General features: G+C 32.1%; 1 protein-coding gene across 1 annotated transcript in view; it reads left to right on the top strand.

The window, feature by feature from the left end:
* The first annotated feature begins 375 nt into the window (after positions 1-375).
* The window catches only part of LOC127971210 (junction plakoglobin), a 44172-nt gene continuing 23381 nt past the window's right edge, over positions 376-21166 (top strand). Inside the window, exons 1-10 of the mRNA XM_052574102.1 lie at positions 376-541; positions 1333-1396; positions 8664-8734; positions 11518-11584; positions 12996-13027; positions 13106-13214; positions 13983-14041; positions 17488-17584; positions 19467-19567; positions 21093-21162. Of these exons, the coding sequence (XP_052430062.1) occupies positions 416-541; positions 1333-1396; positions 8664-8734; positions 11518-11584; positions 12996-13027; positions 13106-13214; positions 13983-14041; positions 17488-17584; positions 19467-19567; positions 21093-21162 (796 nt within the window). The 5' untranslated portion in view covers positions 376-415. The remainder of the gene's footprint in view (positions 542-1332; positions 1397-8663; positions 8735-11517; positions 11585-12995; positions 13028-13105; positions 13215-13982; positions 14042-17487; positions 17585-19466; positions 19568-21092; positions 21163-21166) is intronic.

The following is a 21166-nucleotide window of genomic DNA, read 5'->3' as shown; positions in this document are numbered from 1 at the left end:
ACGAATTAAAGAAAAGTGTAAAATCGCAGTGCTCTGTTTGATGACGTTTGTCTTCTGAAAGCTGCCAGTTTTTCCCCCTTCAATATTTCAGATTGAAAAGCATTTATTGCATAGAAATTAAAACAATGTTATTTATAAGAGCTTGCATTCCTGTTAGCTATAATAAAAAATAAATCCATGTATAGACGTAAACTTGATATTTGACGCTATGGAGACTCGCTGGTGGTCTCTTTTGGTGGTTAACTGAGTTCAGATGTGGTGCATTCTGGGAAAACACTCTAACAGCGCGTCTGTAATGTAGAGTCATTGTTCAGATAGAAGCGGCAGTCGGATTATTTTAGATCGTATGCGTTCACGTCAGATTTGATTACTAGACCCAGAGTCCATAAATGATCTGAAAGCATGATTGTCTGTTATGCATCTCCTTCCCTACAGGATCATAAACCTGTTTGAGCTGAAAGAGAGAGAGAAGCAGATCAGGACCAGGATGGCGACAGCGGGGACCGACATGGAGCTGAACGACCTGCTGGACTTCAGTGTTGTAAGTCAAAGAAACTCTTCTCTTTAGTTTGTGGATAGTTGACATCAATGTGAAGCAGTGTGACCTGCAGTAAACTGTGCTGTGAGGGAGTCAGAAGTAAAGGCTGGTGTTTATTATATTGTACCTTATTGCCTTTAATAATTTATAATTATAGACTCAAAATGAATACAAATAGAATAGAAAATGTATATGAATACATATATATATATATATGTATTTGTGTGTGAATATGTATACAGGTTACTAAGATACTATTATAGTTTTGAAAATAGATTTTATATTTTCAATTTTAATTGTAGTTAAAGTTTGGGTAATTATGAAAGTTTTTTTTTTTTTTTTTGTCCCTATGGTCATTTATAATTTTTCCAGCTTTACTAAATTAAAATGAGATGTTGCTTTGCTTTAAAAAAAAAAAAAAAAAAAAATTATTATATATTTTCATTTCATGTTTTGTTTTTGAATAACCATAACACCCCTAACATGAACTTTCCTTAATTTGTTAATGTTTATTTATTCGTTTACTTATAAATAAATTTACAACAATACAATTTTAAAATTATAATTTTTTAATTCTTTAAATAAACACAAATTTAATTTACACTTAATTTTAACTTGGAAAAAATCATATAGAACCTAAATAGATAAATAATGAAGAATTACATTTAAGTACAAATGTTATGTTTCAACTTTTACTGATGCATAAGATCTGTAATACGCATGTTGTTGTTGTTTTTTTTTGAAGCAATGGCATGTATTTTCTCTGCTTATTTTTCTCTCTCTTCCTTCGGTAGATGTTTCCTCATCCGGTGTCGAACGGGAGAAACCGAGGCCCTACTGTTCCCAGCAGTCAGTATGGTAGGCAATCTAAATTACACTGATTATAGAAACGACTGATTCAGGATACAGAGAGAGTGATATAATCCGAAGATGACTTTCACTCTTTTGGATGAAACGCGTGTGGATGTGGTTAGGGTCCGAGTGTTTGCGAGGCCTGTTTGATCCTCGTCATTCTCTCTCTCAGCTGTCGTTCCTCCATCACGGCGGAGGAGGGGATGATGGGAAATGATAGTCGTCCTCTCACCCCTGCGAACAATGTCAACAAACATTAAAACAACACACAAAACAGCCCCCCGCTAACGTCACCGTCTCACCCAAATGAAGTCTCTTTCTGTTATTCAGAAATTGCATTCTGTTTGATTTGAAATCAGAGGTTTTTGTTTGAATATGTTCGGTGGCTTTTCACCATTTACAGTTTAACCCAAACAAGCTTTAATTCATAAGGTGTGCCACCAGATCTACTACTGATCACAGAACCGTGCTTCACGGAAAGTGTGTGTATTTAATGATAGTTTTGTGTTCATCTAAAACCAAAACATTAGACCGTGATATAATATTTTCCTGTTAGTGGTGAACTGTGTAACATTGAATTTTTAATGAATAATTTAATAGTAGAGCTTAATCACTTTATGTCTGTAAATATTAAACCGCACGAAGTCTTTTAATGTGAAGTCTCAGTCTTCATGACAACCTGCCATAATAAAAGTCCAGTTTAACTTGAAGAGTTTGTGACACATTACTGTGAGTTGTGCAGTTGAATATACACCAAGTAGAAATAATAATATAAAATTAAATGTATCTATTTATTGCACCATTGTTTCCATTTTTAACAGCAAACTTTTATTATTCAGCACAACTGTCACCAAAAAATAAAAGAAAGTTTTAAATTGTCATGCCACATTAGTTTACAACGTAAAAAAAAATAATTAATTTGTATTAAATCATAAATCCATAAAAATAAAAACAGACAACACTTTTTGAATTTGTTTTTGAAAAATAAAACATTTCCTAGGGCAATATGTAAAAAAAAAAAAAAAAATTATAAAAATTTTACGAAGCGGTTTAAACACGCTTTTTGATTATTAAAATTTTCAGAATCCAGAAAAAAAAAAAAAACTAAATTTCATAGGGCCCTAAAAATGTAATTCTTTTGAATCTTGTAATGGTTCTTAAACCGTATGCATTTAATGATTTCAATTAATTAGACATGGTTTTTGATTACTTAAATTGAATTAAATAATAAAATTAAAACAGTTGCTAGAATGATATTAAAAATGGGGAAAAACCTGAATTTGGGAAATAATAAAACGGATTTGATGTTCAATGCCCTATTCATGTGAGTGAGAGTCAATGGTGTCCAATGTTGTTTTTCAGAATAACAACTTCTGTGTTTTTCTGATGGAAGTAAGCCATACAGGTTTAGAATGACATGAACCGTCTGTCGTCTTTTATTCATTCTGAATTCTGCGTAAAATATTTAATGTAGAGTTTGAAATCCGATCCGGAGACGGTTCGTATCTTTGTCCAAACGGCACAATCCTCCACACAAAGCACAAAAGTGGTTCATAACTGGATAGATGGCGTGTGGGGAAGCGTATGGTTTCTGATTGAGAGAATATGAGAGTTATGACTGAATCCAGCAGAGACGTATCTGCTCATCAAAGACTAAACCACATGCTTTCTTTTAGCTCTGAATAGCGAGAGAAAAGTCCTGCCCAGTGTTTGCGCTTTGTAATTTATCAGTCGATTGTTTGACCTTCTGTGTTGATTCGAGTGGGAGGATATTGTGTTTTATGACACAAAGATGCATTGAGATTTGCTCTGAAGTTTGAGGAGGCCGTGTGCGTCTGTCACCGGCCACAGTTTCATTTACTGAGCACCTGAAACTGAGAATAAGTCAGATATTTATAACGGCAGAACTGGAGTTAAAAATACAGAGAAATGCAAAGAGTTTTCATGAGTAGGAAAGAAGAATCATCTTCCTGCTACAGTGACAACATTCAGCGTTTCACTTCATGTATTTGCTCTGAAAGGACTTTAAATGTTTTCCTTTGACTCATCATCGAGGCCAAACAGCTGATTGATAATGTTCAGTGCACGAAACACAATACTGAAGAAAATGAACACTAAGAGAAATCTAGGGAATTGCTAACAGCTTGCACTCATTGCACACACCGTAAAAACTCAATAACCCTTAATAATATCGAGTATATTAGACTTTTGATATGCATACTACATTAAAATGTCCTGAGATGTGCTTAACTAACAATAATCATGTTTTATTTTTGTCAGATTCCACATTTGTGGACTTTTGTTGTTGCCTTGCATTTAGCATGCTTCAAAATATTTCCCATAAATATTGCGATTTAATATCATTCTATTACAATTTGACTTAAAATATAGTTAAAAATAATAGACTAGATATTAAAGCAACCCTGTACAATGCGATTAAATGATGTCTTATATTAGCTAATGTCTAATAAATTCAGTGTGTGAGCTGGAGTCTAAGTATAAGTTAAGCACAGATATATTTTCACTGCGCTTTTAAGAACTGCCAGGTTCTCTGATTGTGGGCGGAGCTTATGTGCAAACCACACTCTCTCATTGGCTGGTGCTCTCCCATCATCATCATCCCATATATTTATAATTCTTGACCGACTGATGATGTTAAGAGTGTTATTTTAGATATTTCAAAAGCTGTGCCATTTCCCAAACATTATATAATAGAAGTAAACAAAAAAATGGCGATTCAGTTGTCCGTAAAGTACATTTTTAACATAATTGCTCAAAATTTTTCAACTTGTCATGTAGGCCACACAGCCATTTATTACAAAACTGATTGAAAATGTATTTAACGGAATACTGTAAAGATATTTTTCAGTACAATGCAGTGCTGTAAGAATCAGGAGGACGTTTTTAACAGCTTATAACAAAATTCACTGTGTTTCTTGATCTTATATCCTGTAAATCCTGTAAATCCCCATCCTTTCAGTATGCAGACTAAATCAAACTAACCTGAGATGAGCGTGTGAGTCACACGGAGGGAGATGTAGTAATAAATGGTGTTTGTTTCAGTGTGAGCGTGATGTTTTAATGTGTTTGTGTGTCTGGGACCCGTGTAGTCGTGACTCGTTCGGCTCGGCGTTTCTCTGCTCGTAATTATAGCTCTGCTGTGTGTGTGTGTGTGTGTGTGTGTGTGTGTGTGTCCTGAGTCACTGTGAGCTCACCGACTCGCTCACGATCCCCTCGGGACACACACTCTCTTCTTCTAACGCCTCTTGTGTCGAAGCGGACAGGTAGAGCTCAGGATGACACAATAAAACCATGATTCATCTGCTCATAAATCAACATCCTTTCATTAACGTCTAGATTTCTTTGATACAAAATCCACCCATATATGTTTGTTTTTCATTAAAGGTTTGACCGTTCTTGCCTGGCGTTTAACATGCTTCAAAAACGTTTACGGCTGATATTGCTGTAAGTCAATGTAGTCCAAGGTTTCTTAAATGTTCTTGAACGCATTGACCTCAAATATTACTTGAGGTTCCTTAAAGTGTTTACTGGAAATGTTTACTTGTCGATTTTCAATCGTTCATGATTATCTGATATTGGCTAATGGTCACAAGACATCCAGGTTAACTAAATCCTTCAATATTTTAATATTTAATAAGAGGGTTCTTTTTTTAGTATTTTTTTTTATTTAATTGAAAAATTTTCTGATTTAATCAAATCAAAATGCCTACACCTGCTTAGGGCCCTGTGAAATGCATTTTGAAAAATGTTGTATTTTTAAAAAAGATATTTTTTTAATTTTTAGACACTTTTTTTCTTTAAGAGACAAATTTTTAGACCTATAATTTTACCAATTCATAATATTAATGTATAATTTTTTCAATACCAGTTTTAATTATAATGTTAATTACCATTATTTGAATTATATATTATCTTATAATATTATTTAAGTTTATATTATCTTGTTTATTGTTTACCAGTAATTGTCTTGATTTTTTTTTTTTTTTTTCAATTTAAACAGATTGAGTTCACTTGGGTACGGTGACCCCCCCAAAAAAAATAAATAAAAAAAAATAAAATGTATATATATAAAAAATCTATTAATAAATCATATATATATATATGAGATTTATTAATAGATTCTTTTTTTTTTTGCATTTGCGTCAAGTTTCAAAACATGTAAAAAACATGTAAACATTTTTTTTAATAATTATAATTTTTTTAATGATTTATTTTTTTGCATCACGTTTTAAGTTTAAAAACATGTCTTGATTTGTACATTTTTTTTTTTTTTTTTTTATGATTTTTTAAAATTGATTTAAACATTGAGTTCACTTGGGTACGGTGACCATTTGGTTAAAATAATGCTCCCTCAGATTAAACGAAGTCCCCCGTGTCACACCATGTCCCAAACCTCTTTTCCTCCGTGCTCCTGACTCCTCCAGGAGTGTTTTATCAGACTGAGTGAGCAGAGCTGAAACACCACATCATTCCTAAACTTTGCTCTGATTGGTTTGATATCTCTTCTCCCGTTCTGAACTCTACCTGTTTGCGGTGTACATAAAGCGTGCTTGTGTTTCGGAGAGCTCTCTGTCCTCTGTGGATCAGCTGTAGTCATTAGACGCCCAAAGGCCACGGAGCAAAGTTTTGTTTATTCAGCTGCGGAGGGGAATGTCTCATAACTCCAGCCATTCGCTCGTAATCTAAAGAGTTTTCTGGCTTCCTGGAGAGCAAAAGAGCCTTTTTTCTGAATGAATTCCTCACTTTTCCACCCACTAATCAGTTCTGTTAATTGAAGTGAATATTCAGTGCGCTTATGAATATGGATCACCTCTATTTTTGAGGGTATTTTTCATACTGTGCTGAAATGTCATCACCCTCCTGTTGTTTCTCGTGCTGTATTTCACAGTATTAGCTGTCTTTCATCTCTGTCTTTCTCTCCCACCCGCCACGGATCGCTGTAAATATCAATCTCACTTCCTTCACCTCGACTCTCATGATCCGGATCACAATTGACCAGACCGGCTGCTATAAATATATATTATAAGTGTCTTTGTGAATTATTCATCTGTTCATGTTATTAAGTGTTATCAACAAGATCTCTTGCTTACCATTGACCACAACTAGTGAGCTGCCTTGCCTTTCATTCCCTACATAGGCAGCATCCTATCTAGGGATGTTCAATAGTATACTACTTTAAAGTTTTATTATGTTATTTATTATTTTAGAATAGTGTTATATGATATATATATATTATAATATTGATGTTTATTTGCCTGTTTTACATTTTGAATACTTGATTGCTTTTAGTTAATCTGATAATTTAATGCACTTGATCTTTATTTTTATTGCATATCAGATATTATTGCATATATAAGCTAATATTGATATTTAACTGCCTGTTTTTATATTTTAATTATCCATTATCGAGCATTCACTTAATCTAATTTAATAAAATATAATTTAATCTTTTTTTTCTTCAGTATATCAATTAGTATTGTGATATATATATATATATATATATATATATATATATATATATATATATATATATATATATATATATATATATATATATATAAATAATTTAACATTTTTGGATCAATATTAGGCAATATTGATGTTGAAATGCCTATTTTTTGCATTTTAGTGGTTAATATTAGTGCTATAAAATATATAATATTTTTCTTAACTATAGATTTTTTTTTTTTTTACATTTTTATTGCATTTCAGTTACTATTAGATTATAAGCTAACATTGATAATTTAATAATACATTTTATTTATTTGTATTTATTTTTTGAAGCATATTGATTAATATCAGTGCCGTCAAATTATTAATCAAGATTAATCGCATCCAAAATAAAAGTTTTTGTTTACATAATGTGTGTATCATGTCTATAAATGCACACTCATACAGTATATATTTTTATAAATATTTACATATATAATACAAATATATTGAATATACAATTTAATTAATTTTGTAGCATTTGTTACTATTATATTATAAGCTAATATTGATGTTTAAATCCTTATTTCTGCATTTTGATTGTTCATACGTCACACTAATTCAGACGCCATACAAGTTTATGATTAAACCATAATTTGCTGTGTGTTTTGTACCCTTTATAAATATTTTTTTAACTATTTCATTATATGAATGTGTATTTGTGGATGGCGTCTCAGTAGGAGTCCGAGCCGTCCACAGGAAGTCCAGTCATTGTTAAAAACGGTGTTCCTAATGTATTTCCGTCTCATTGTTTGCAGTGAGCAGCTCGTCTCGGCAGAGCTTGAGTAATTCTTCCTGTTTTGCTGGTGGTGCTCCGTCGGTGGAGTGTGTAGTTTGGGTTAATTTGCTGACACAAGCCTGCGAGCCGTTTCTCACACCGACGGCTCTCGAGTCGTAATTCACTCGTCCGCTGTACTTCTGTTTCTCCGTCTCCAGCGCTGGCGTGATCACCCCACACTTCCCCCCGTCTAATTAGACAACAAAACAAAACTTATGAATATGCATTAGCAGAGACCTCATTAATATGTGCAATTATGCAAATCAGCGCACAATTAAGCTGCTTCTCTCCAGAGAATCAAAGGGGAGACGGTTTTGGGGAAATTTCTGCACCGTCGATCTTTAAAATTCTTCCGTTCTGCATCTTTCCAGCTTTTGTGTTTGTGGTTTGCTTGACTGATAAGAACCTGGTGTGTAAGAGGCTTAAGAAGCTCAACTCGTCGACTTTAAGTTTACAGGGCTTCGTTTCGACGTATTCGTTCACTACTCGTGCATGCTTCGTTCTGTCCCATGTTTTTAAATATAAAATGGTTATTTGTCTTTTTGTTGTATATGCTATACTTAGTTGGAAATCAAGTAGATGCATTTTAAGATTAAGGAAACTATTCAATTTATTCATCAAAGATGCATTAAATTTATTAGAAGTGCATTTGTGTCACAAGATTTCTATTTCAAATAAATGTTGTTCTTTTGAACTTTCTATTCATCTGTGAATCCTGAAAAAAAAATAAAAAATAAAAAAATACAGGAGTGCATCACAGAAATAAATTACAGCTTACAATACAATCACGTAGAAAGTTGTTTTTTCAATTCGAATAATATTTTAGAATTTTACGGTTTCTGAACAAACAAATGCAGATTTAAAAAAATGATGTTTTTGAACATTAGTGTACATAAAACAGTATACATTATAATGGCAAATTCATAATTTCCTAAACAGTGCATATCTAGTTGTAAGAATTGATAATGTTTGCTTGTTTTTCAGGTTTAGATGAAAGAAGTGCCTCTGGTTCTTGGGCTTCAGGAGAAGCGAACGGTCCTGCGTTCACCGCACGGGTACGAACACACACACACACACACACACACACAGACTGTTAGTGTAAAGCTGTAGATGAGACGGTCAGCAGACGTGTGTTTGTAGGTCAGTCGGTCAGATTAGCCGCTGTAGCTAGCGCTGCTCATGTTTACCTGCGTGTCTAGCGCTGATCTCTCACCTGTCAGAGCTCATGAACGTTAGAGACGTTTCACGTGTGTGAATGTTTTGCTCATAAACAAGGAGGATGTAATTTCAGTTTTCATGACCATTTCTCTCCACTTATATAGAATATATATTATAATCAACAGTTTTTTCTCCCCTGTTGCATGAGTCTTTTTAATTGATGTGATTGTTGCAGGAGAAAAAATAAATAATGTGTTTATACTAGGGCTGATCGATTATGGCAAAAATCATAATCCTGGTTATTTTGATCAATATTGTAATCACGGTTATTTAACAGCATTATGAGGGAGCCATATGACCAGAACTTTATATGAGTGATTTATTTAAAGAAAATTATTTTAATTTCTATTTTTTAATTACAATTTTTATTTTTTATTTACATTTTTCAATTTTAATTTATTTTAATTTTAATTTAATTTCAAATTTTTAATTACAATTTTTATCTTTAATTTACATTTTTCAATTTTCAATTTTTATTTCTTTCAATTTTAATTTCTAATTTTTAATTACAATTTTTAATAAATCCCTCTGGGGTTCTTCATTTATGAGTCACACTCAGGACCTTCGGGTCAAAAATGACCCAGAGGCCGGGATTCAGGTATACTTTTTTTCAGTAAAATCAATCAAATGTATTTTTGTTCAATAATATTTTTTCTTTCTTTTTTTGTGTTTTGAGAGAATTTTATGATAATAATAATGAATAATGAATTTTTATGCAATAATTATGATCCATTTTTTCCCATTGAATATAATAGAAAATTTATATATATATGTATTTTTATTTTTATTTTTATTAATGCTGTATTTTATTTTAAAGTACAGCCAAGGCCTATAGAAAACAATTTTTGAAATTAGATTGGTGCCATCTGGTGGACAAATTAAGCATTTTTATCATGCAATAGCACATTTTTACCACTAGAGAGAATGTACAGCTCTCTGTAGAAAGGCTTGTGAATTCTAGTGATTTTTGCACATATTTGCCTATTTATTTCAGGTTGTGGATTTTAATATATAATCACAGATTCTCAAAGACTATTTTTGTCAAGTTTTTTTTTTTTTTTTGTTTGTTTGGTTGATTTAAATGGTAATTTCAAGTGCCAGTTTTACTTTATAATACAGTCAAACCTGAACATTGCACTAGAAAGAGAACAAATGGAAAGCATTTTGTTACCCATTGTTTTAATTCTAACTTAATAAAAAAAATTACATTATTTAAATCATAACATATTTTTATTTACCTTTTATTATAAACATTTCCATTAAAATTATTTTTTGCAATTCAATGAACAGTAACTCTTCAAAATTGCCAACAGCAATTATGAACAAAAAACAAAAATAACAGCAAACGTATAATCATTTTCAAACAGTACATGTAAATGGAAAATAGAAAAATAAAAAAAGTGTCACGCTGGGCCTGGGTCGCTCGAATAGGCCTGGAGGTTACTAGGGAAGAATTCCATCCTTTGACCTTACTCTGTTTGTGCGTGTGTGCGTGCATGCGTGCACACGTGCTTGTGTGTGTGTGTTTGTGTGTGTGTGTGTGTGTTCAAGAGAGAGACATGGTGTGTGACTTTTGCATTTTGGATCCAATGTCTCCCCTTTATTTGATTCATTGATTTTATTTCACATATTCTCACATATCTCTGTTACAGTTTCACCAGTCTCATATTTCCCTATGTGTGTGTGTGTGTGTGTGTGTGTGTGTGTGTGTGTGTGTGTGTGAGTGAGTGTGTCTATTTTGCAACCTTGATGGCTTACAGCCTCATGCTTTTATTGCTGTGCACTTTATTTCTTACATTGATGAATAATTTCTTTTATTTCACACATTTCACAAAATTAGCTTTTGCAATGATACTTTCATTTGTGTGTGTTTTTGTGTGTATAAGTGTGTGTGTGTGTGTTTGTGTGTGAATTTATTTGTCTGTTTTGCACTCTTGATGTTTTAGAGATTCACCCCTTCACTGTTGTATGCTTTTTTTCTGCATCGTGGCTGATTTGTAGATTGTACACACAAAAAAACTCAGTATTTTCATATTTTTGCAAATTTCCCATTCATTTCCTATGTCGGGTCATTTTTGACCCGAAGACCCTGAGTGTGACTATTTTTTTTACGACCACTTAGACTTTTAAAATCCTGTCCCCAATTTTTTGGGGTGTTCATATACCAAGTACCAAAAAAGTCACCAAGTTTCGGACCATTCCGATGAAGCTACGATTTGTAACATTTTTTTTTAAAAAAATTTCGGGTCATAAATGACCGAAGAACCCCAGAGGGTTTTAATTTACTTTTTTAAATTTTACATTTTTATTTCTTTTTAATTTAAATGTTTAATTCAATTTTTTAATTTTTAATTAAAATGTTTAATTTACATGTAAAAAAATTTTTTTAATTTTGTAATTTTTAATGTAATTTTTCATTTTAATTTTTTATTATTTAAAGAAACTTAAAATGATATTATGCATTGAATTGAAATAATTTTCCTTCCAGTAAATGTCGCGAGTGCACTAAAGGGGAAGTTCAGAATGTTAACTTTCTTTAATCTTGATATTTCATGATGTGATGACTTCTCAGTGACTTTCGTAATGAATCCTTGTGTGTGTGTGTGTGTGTGTGTGTCAGCTGTATGGAGACGGTCCTCAGAGTCACTACCCTGAACACGACAGCATGTACAACTTAGAGATTGACGGTGAGTTCAAAACACACAACATTTCACGTCACTTTTGACACCAGCTTCTTTCATTTGGGCTGTTAGGAGGTGTGTGTTATAATCCCAGATCATATGTTCATAGATGAGCTGTGGTTTCTTTGTGTTGACCTCATTTCCGCTGCAGGTCACCAGCGTCTGACACGAGCACACGAACCCGTGCATCGCCTGCTGTCCTGAGCAGGTTTAGGTCACGCTGGGATTCGGAGGGGGGTTAATCCACACGCTGGGGTGGGGGTTGCGTTTGAACTAATTAGCACTTAGGCATCTATAATGGGGAGATTTGTTGTTTGTGCCGAGTCTTAAAGCCATGAATGCTGCACCTCGAGGTCACACGCAGACAGATGGAGTCCAGCAACACTTCAGCCCGACATTATCAGTCAATTAATAAATCACTCATTCAGATTTAATTTACTAGTGCCTCAGTTATACTGCTATAGAAATATATAGCTATATGTATATACATCCTTTTTTAGTATATATTAAAATTCTAAAAGTATCTCAATGATACTAAAATAACACTGATATTATAAATAGTGTGTGTGTGTGTGTGTGTGTGTGTATATATATTTATATATATATATATATAAGGAAGAGAACTGCAAAAACTGATAACTTATTAATAAAAAAAATCATGTTTTTTATTGTTTTATTACATTTTTAATGTGATAGCTTTTTTTAAAAGTTAAGATTAAGAGTTATCCGTTTTTGCAAATTAACTTCATATATATATATATAATTGAAATAGTAACCGTTTTGTTAATATTTTATTTAATTTATTAATATTTTTTTTATTTTAGGTGACGTTTTGGCACTTTTACAATGTCTTTTTAAAAAAATATATATATATATTTTTGTATTATTTATTTTTTCACGTCCATCAAGTCTGTTATCATTTATATATAATTTTAGTTTTAATTATTTTAGTACTCCGGTTAAACTAAACGGGTTATGAGAATGGTGCTGAAATAAATATTTTTATTTTAGTTTTTTTTATAGTTTTAATTTAATTGTAATAACCCTGATGTGTGTGTGTGTGTGTGTGTGTGTCATTTATTTATTATTTAATGTATGTATATTTAAAATATAGAATTAACTCCTGTGGCTGGACTGGATCAATCTGAATGCATTCTTTTCTTGTGATGTGACTTTAGTTTTATAGCTCTGTTACTGTATTAAAATGCAAACTTGACTAACTTTCAATCATTTGCAGATGCATAAAATCTATTCCTACCTATTTACATCAAAAATCATCTTTTGCTCAGATATGAGGCACATTACGGAGGTTTAATGTGAAAGTTCATGTTGGCGTTCAGTGCGTTTCCAGATTACTCCGCAGCACAGAAATGAAACTGTGTGATGTCACTAAGAGTTTCTGGTGTTTCTTCTGCAGGGAAATCTGAACGAGGGTACCCCGTTACTCAGGTAATGAACTCTTTTATGAAGTCTTTGAGCAGTTTTGGGTGTGTTAGTCTGTCTGCTGAACTCAGTTTCTGTGTTTAGCCGCAGCTCTTGCCCGCTGATATCAGCGACGGTCTTTCTCCTCCGGGAATGAAAGTCTCTTCTCAGTTCTACAGTCTTCATCGCCGGAGGGGCGCAGACTCCAGTTTAGGTGAGATATATTCACCTGATCACTTTTGTGTAATGAATAAATCATTCTGGAGTGGGTGAAATAATTTGGTTGTTAAATGCATCTGCATAGGAATGAAAAAAATATTTTTTTAAATGCAGAAGACTTTTTTTGATTGTGAAATTAATCTTTTTTTTTTACCAATTCAGTATGGATTTTTTTTTTTTTTTTTTTTTAAGATTAGAATGTTTTTCTGTTTTCCATTTATTTTTGTAATTCTGTTGTGTTTATGATTTTTCTTTGCTTTTGTGTTTTTAGTTTTGTTTGTTTATTAGTTGTTGTTTTGTTTTAAATTGGTACTTTAAATGAAATTTAATTTTTGAATTTTAAAATTTAAATATTGCTTAAGTTTAAGTATATATGCACATTTTATTTAAATGATTTTAATATTTAAATAATTTTTGTTGTCTGTTTTCACTTTAATTTTGAAGTTTTTGTAGTTGTAAATTTGTTTTAATACTTAAAATGAAAAATGTCGCAGAAGTAAAATAAGTTTATAATATTTTATTTATAATTGCTAATTAAGTATTTTTAATGTTAAAATTTATACTATAAAGTAGAAAAATTCTAAATAAAAATTACAATACTATACTAATATTTAATCTTAATATTCAATACTAATATCTAAATCAATAATTTTCAAATGGTATACCATTGAGCTTTTAATTGAATGATTGAATGTTGGTTTTCAGAGTGAAACGAGGCACTCTTTAGCATTTCGCATAATCGCTAATAATGCTTTCGTTTCAGATCCACTGCCCAAGAAGATCCGGAAGGTTCCTTCTGGCCTGCCGTCGTCGGTGTCTTCGGTGAGTGTTGATGTGCCCTCATTAGTGTCTGTGCTCTTCCTGTAGGGCTCATGTCACATACTACATGCATGTCTGTAGTGTGCATTTATTCTCTTAGCGTTTACGGTGTATGCAGCCGTGCATTCATGCTCAAAACATGGACAAAGCACTCCTCCACTGATACCCACGAGGCTTCGGAGGGTTGCTGTGGGCAACGGTGCATGATCTACTTCCTGTGTCTTTTCCTGTTTGAGGCAGGGCTGCTGAAATCAAACCCATTCATTCCTCCTCATTTCAATGCAGAGCAAAATTGAGTTTTCAGTGGGCCACATTCCCACTGAATGATTTCAAGTAATTAATAAACATAATATAAGGCTGAGCACATAAATGTCTGCATTTCATGTTTTCTAATAATTTGTGAGTGAGTTCAGTAAATATAGTCATAAATATATTGCTGTGTGTTTCTAAAAATAATTCTTGGTGGGTTTAAAGTATTCGAAAAGCATTAGTAGAAACTAACATGTATGTTAATGTTTATAATGTCATTTATTTTTATTTGCTGATATTTTACATTTTAAAATTGTGCTACTAATTTGTAGTTATTTTATTTTTCGTACCAAGTTATTTTCAGTAAAATACAGTAATTATGAGATGTGCACGCAATAGATATATTAAGAATGTTTGACACAATATTTACTTAATTTATTCCCCAAATATTTGAAAACAGTACATTTAGACTGAAATGTAGATATTTTAAAGCAAAATTGTCTTGTACAATTTTAGTAAATATTTTAGAGATAATATTTTAAATAGTTTATAATGTTTGTATTTTATTATTATTTTATTTAGCAATTTTGTTTGTTTTAAGTAGTGTATATATTATTTATTTATTTAAGTTTTAGGTATTTTAGTGCATCAAGCTAATATATTTTTTATATTAATATATTATATTTAATTTAAGTTAATGTCTATTTTATTTTAAGGAACCAAAAAAGTTTATCTTAAAAAAAAATAATAATAATAATAACCCTAGTCTCTCATGTTGTTCCACTCTTTATGTTTTCTTTCTGTGGAAGTGAAGCCTCTGATCCGCTCATTCATTACAGTAAAATCATCCCGGTGTGCAGAAATCAAGACGTTTAGGTTTTCACAGACTAATATTTGGGATATTTTGAGCCAACAGTAACTGGGAAATTATGCAGAATGTCTCTGTTTATGTTCCATGGAAGAAAGAAAGTCTTTTTGGTTTGGAACGACGTGATGACGGTGAATAAATGATGAGAGAACTTTCTTTTTGAGGAAACGATCGCTTTAATCGGTCAATTGGACACATCTGATCATCTCAAATACCCAAATTATACTTATATAATACACACACACACATAAAGAAAAGGGGTTTTCAAGCATCAAACAATAAAAGTTTAAAACTGCTTTAGGTTTAGTTTTTTTCCCCATGCATTAAAATTGTATTATATTTTTCTGAGCCCAAAATAATGACACTCATACATTTTTACCTTGATTTACAATTTTAACAATAATTCATAATTTAAAAAAAAACTACACATTATTGGACGTTTTTAAAAGTTTCTCCCCGAATTATTTACAACAACAAAAAAAATCATGCATATTAAAATATAAACATTGTATATAACTGTGATTACTGTATTCATTATTGTTATTGTAGGTGTACAGGTGCATTTTAATCTGTTGGCTGTTTTTGTTAAATTATATTGGAATCCTAATACAGTTTATTTTGCCATGAATTAGCCATTAGTGCTGATATGATGTTAAATCATAAATATATAACGTAAATCTTTAGCAATTTTTGCTACTAGGTTTTAATCATTGCCTTTAAATATAATACATTTTAGGATGGTCACACAAGTAAGTTGTTTAATTTTTGCACAAATATGTTACGCGTAATGATGATGAAACATTATTTCACCCATATTTTACATTTTTTTCACAGAAGTTATTGGAAACATTGACGAAAACACTTGCATTTAATCTGCATCCTATGCATTTAGTGAATTGACTTTGATGTGAAGGTCTCGTATAGTGTTTAAACTCTCTGTTCTTATGGCTCTCTAATAGTGCCTCTATTTTTACTCTCCCTGTCTTCCTCTATTTCTCTTTCCTCTCATTTTTCCTGCTCGTTCTCTCCGTGTCTCCAGCTGTCTGTGGTCTTGGCTGCTCTCCAGGAACGGCCAGATGGCTCTGTAATTGGGAATGCATCTCTCTCTCTCTCTCTGTTCTTTCTTTATTTCTTCCTTGTGTTCATGCATCTCCTTCGTTCTCTCGTCTTCTATTTGCTATCGTTTATTTATGCACATTTCACGTGGTTCTGTTCTTTAGATTTCTCCATCATTGACATCAGATCGCTGGAGCGTGGCTTGTTTTCGACCCCTTCGTTGTTTTATTGGCTTGTAATTCAGTCGCATGTTCATTATTTTAACACAGGCGTGCGTTGTTGTTTCTTTTGTTTTAGCGAATAACAAAGTATAAAGTGTTTTTCGCGTCATGCCTTTGTGTGTGAAAACTAAAGACTTCAATCAATGGTGGATCACTTCATTTTAAGGAAACCCTGTTTGATCAGATGTGCTTCACATCAAATAAATTATATATGAAAAAAACAAAATGTCATTTGACTTTTTTTATTGTGACAACAATTCTTTACACACAAAAAAATAAAAATAAAAATGTATACATGTAAGTCTAATATTCAAATAAAATACATATTTTTATATTTAAATATAAATAAAATTATATTTAATAAAAGTAAAAAAAATAACATAATATATGATTTTGTTTTTTAAAATTTACCATTTTTATTTACAAAATTGTTGCATAAATATGTTTATATAAATGTATAAATAAAATGCATATATAATTGTAACTTAAGTTGGTATTTTATTAAAATATATATTAAATAAAGATTATTACATTATTAATTTTACATTGTGTGTCATGTTCAAAAAAAGGTAATTTCTTACCATTTTATAAAAAAAAAATGTATTTTGTATATATGACAAAAGAAATGGAGACTAAACAACACAAATAAAGCTATATAGAAATAAGTACTTTAATAAAATGGTAGCTATAAATATAAATAAAATTGTGTAGTACAGCTTCTTGACCGGAAAATGTTTAAATATATAAATGCTATTAGTTTTTTTTATTCTATAGTAAATATATATTAGTATTAGTAAGTATTAAAATATGTAAAAGGCCAAATTTGTGGTAAGTCATCATTGAAATGTCAGTTATTTTGGGCACTGCTTGCGGTTCCTCTTGTCTGCTGTATGTTGTGGTCGTCGGTGTGTTATTTTGGACTTTCCCTTGAGTCAGGGTTCGTTTTCTGATGAATGTTTCCTAATTTATTGCACATGCACACATACTGCGGCTAAAGCAGAACCGCGTCTTCTGGACGATCACATGACTTTGGTGTGGTGTGTTCTGTGTGGCAGGTTTATCCCGGTTCCACCGGTGAGGACTATAACCCTGACGGCTCCGGATACCCCGGATCCAAAGCTGCAAACCTTTATCCAGGCTCTTTCTGGCCAGGTACGTGCGCAGGACATGCTCATGGCTGCTTTCTGTCTGAATTGTTGGTTCTATTAGTAATATTGGTAACTTTGCATTTAGGGATGTAATGATTAACCACGAGCCAGTTGAAAATCAATTAAAATGTGACCATTCAATTAGGTGTTGGAGTTTACATGAATGCGTTTCCGAGGGGAATTCACTGTCTTTAGAAAAGTTTAGATTATATTTTTTCTTTTCATTTTATCTCTGTATAAAGCATATTAAAGTTCATAAGTGCAGCAGTGCTTTGTTTACATCAGTAACCAAGGAAACGCTTAAAGCTCCGCCTACTGCGGTGTTCATAAGTGCTTTGTTTACATTAGTAACCAAGGAAACGCTTTAAGCTCCGCCTGCTGCAGTGTTCATAAGTGCTTTGTTTACATTAGTAACCAAGGAAACGCTTAAAGCTCCGCCTACTGCGGTGTTCATAAGTGCTTTGTTTACATTAGTAACCAAGGAAACGCTTCAAGCTCCGCCTACTGCGGTGTTCATAAGTGCTTTGTTTACATTAGTAACCAAGGAAACGCTTTAAGCTCCGCCTGCTGCAGTGTTCATAAGTGCTTTGTTTACATTAGTAACCAAGGAAACGCTTTAAGCTCCGCCTACTGCGGTGTTCATAAGTGCTTTGTTTACATTAGTAACCAAGGAAACGCTTAAAGCTCCGCCTACTGCGGTGTTCATAAGTGCTTTGTTTACATTAGTAACCAAGGAAACGCTTTAAGCTCCGCCTGCTGCAGTGTTCATAAGTGCTTTGTTTACATTAGTAACCAAGGAAACGCTTTAAGCTCCGCCTGCTGCAGTGTTCATAAGTGCTTTGTTTACATTAGTAACCAAGGAAACGCTTAAAGCTCCGCCTACTGCGGTGTTCATAAGTGCTTTGTTTACATCAGTAACCAAGGAAACGCTTTAAGCGCCGCCTGCTGGCTGAGAGTGGATCTGCGTCTCGTTCAGCTCGTCTGCGGTTTCTGTTTCATAAAGATATTTTTATATATAGTATCACAAACCTGAAGTCAAACCATTCTGTTTTTGCTTTAAATTGGGTAATTCTACAATCTAATTTAGATTAAAAACTGCTCATGTTGCTCATGCATGATTAAAATGCAATGGTTGTCTCTAATTGTAAATGGAAAGAGCACCGACAAAGCCTTCATTTGTTTATATGAAGAGATTTCTTTTATTTGAGTAACTTTTTTTTTTGATCTAGGGCTTGTTTTAAAATTGTATTTAATGTAATTTAATTGTTATTTACGTTTATATTTAAATTTTGTTTATCCAAAGTGATTACAAATTAGGACAATAGAAGCAATCAAAACCAACAAAAGAGCAATAACATGCAAGTGCTATATTAGTTTATTATTATTATAGTGTTATATTTCACAAAGAAACATGCAGCATTTTGTCCAAGCAATGATAAAAGGACACGTTTAATTTCTAATTGTCTTAAGTCTAATTTTGTAAAAACAAAAATATGAATGGAGTTGAGTGAAATTACATCCCTGTTTGCATTGCATCACCTAAAATAATTAATGTGACATTTTGCATTTAAAAGCATTTTTCTGCCTTTTTTAAACAGCATTGTCGCACATATTTTGTATTAAACTTTTTTTAATTCCATTTAAATTAACGAAAAATGGATTATAAATATAATTTATCCTTTTTTTTAGTTTTAATGGAATATTTTTAAATAAACTTTTAACCCTATATCCAATCAATCAATCAAACCAAGAAAATGAAAAACCCCAAGGCAAAAGTGTAGATATAGGCATTTCAGATGCTTTTGCAATAATTCTACAGTTAATCTTCAGGCTGGTTTCTTTGGATCGCATGTTTTGATGAGTTTGGTGTTGTTTTGGTTTCTCAGATGGGCTTCCGGATCACTGGGGACAGTCTGGTTATCCTCCGGTCATGAGTAACTCTCCTCACATCGCTCAGCCGGCTCCGTTCCCCTCCATAAACACACAGGTGAACCCAGCGCCCACAGTCCTTCTGCAGCTGAAGTGGATTTGGTTTCTCAAACGAAAAATCAATCAATTATCTTATTATGGATTCAAACGAAACCATTTCTAATATGTGACCCTTGAGCACAAAACCTAAGGTCACATAAGGGTCAATGAGATTTATACAACATCTGAAGCTGAATAAATCATCTCTCCATTGATGTCTGGTTTGTTAGGAGGACAATATTTGGCAGAGATACAACTATATGAAAATCTGAGGGAGCAAAAAACATCTAAATGTTGAGAAAATCATCTTTAAAGTTGTTCAAATGAATTCTTAGCAATGCATATTACTAATCAAAAATTAATTTTTGATATATTTATGTTAGGAAATATACAAAATATCTTCATGTAGCATGATCTTTACTTAATATCCTAATGATTTTGGGCTTAAAAGAGAAATGTATAATTGTGACTCATACAATGTATTGTTGTTTGATACTAATATACCTTTGTTACTTTATGACTTCTTCTGTGTTGCAGGGTCACATATATTGACATATATTGAATATTTATTTTTAAATACAAATTATAAATACATAAAAATATATTTAAATGGCTAAATGTATAATATTGTCACATTTATGGTGTCTCATAGGTCTCTCAGTATTGATTGGTCTCAAAATTATTAATTTTGGGTAAAAAATGTTTAAATATACTAACAATCTGTATTTAAATGTTTACATTTTTGTATATTCGTAACTTGTATTTAAATATAAAAATGATATATATTTAATGGCTAAATTGTCATTTATGGCAACTCTTCTGAGTCTTAGCTATTTAGTTATAAAAAATAATATACTTTAATAATATATTTTTATTTACATTTTTGTTTTTTAAATATAAATTATACATTATAAAATTTTATTTAAATATAGAAAAATGGCTAAATTTTTTAGTGTGTCATATTTAACTTTTCTCAGGTCACTCTTGTCAAAGTTATTTATTAAAAAATATATAAATATTTATTTTTCGATTTAATGAATTATGTTTGAAAATAAATTCTCAGTGTGTGTGTGTGGGTTTATATATACGTGTATATATTTGTAAAAATGTATAAATAAATTTACAGTATTCCCTAATATCAAATTATATATATATATATATATATATATATATATATATATATATATATATATATATATATGCACACACAGACGGTTGGAGATCAGACGTTTCTTTATTAAAATCTTAGTTGTGTCTGATCATCATGAGCTCAGATTCATTTGGTTAAAAAATAGCTCCTGATGACCTCATCCAGATGTTTTTTCCCTTTCTGATGAGCCAGAGACCACAGAAGAAATGCATTCGATTACCGCAGACCTTCATGTGGAAAAGCAATCGAACATTCCTGATGTTGAACCTGCTCTTTTTCAGCGTCTCAATTGCTTTTGGGCCGCCCCAGAGCTGCATGATAGATACCATACCATGTCTGCCTCATGCTCGTGAATAATTATGTGTGTGTGTGTGTGTGTGTGTGTGTCCCACAGAAGCGTCAGCCTTTGCCCCTGTCGCCGCAGAACTACCCTCTGCACGGGAGCGAGGTCAACTTACCCACCAGCTT

Source organism: Carassius gibelio, chromosome A4 (genome assembly GCF_023724105.1).
Source record: "Carassius gibelio isolate Cgi1373 ecotype wild population from Czech Republic chromosome A4, carGib1.2-hapl.c, whole genome shotgun sequence".
In the NCBI taxonomy this organism is placed as follows: domain Eukaryota; kingdom Metazoa; phylum Chordata; class Actinopteri; order Cypriniformes; family Cyprinidae; genus Carassius; species Carassius gibelio.
This window is presented reverse-complemented; position numbering and strand designations above follow the sequence as displayed.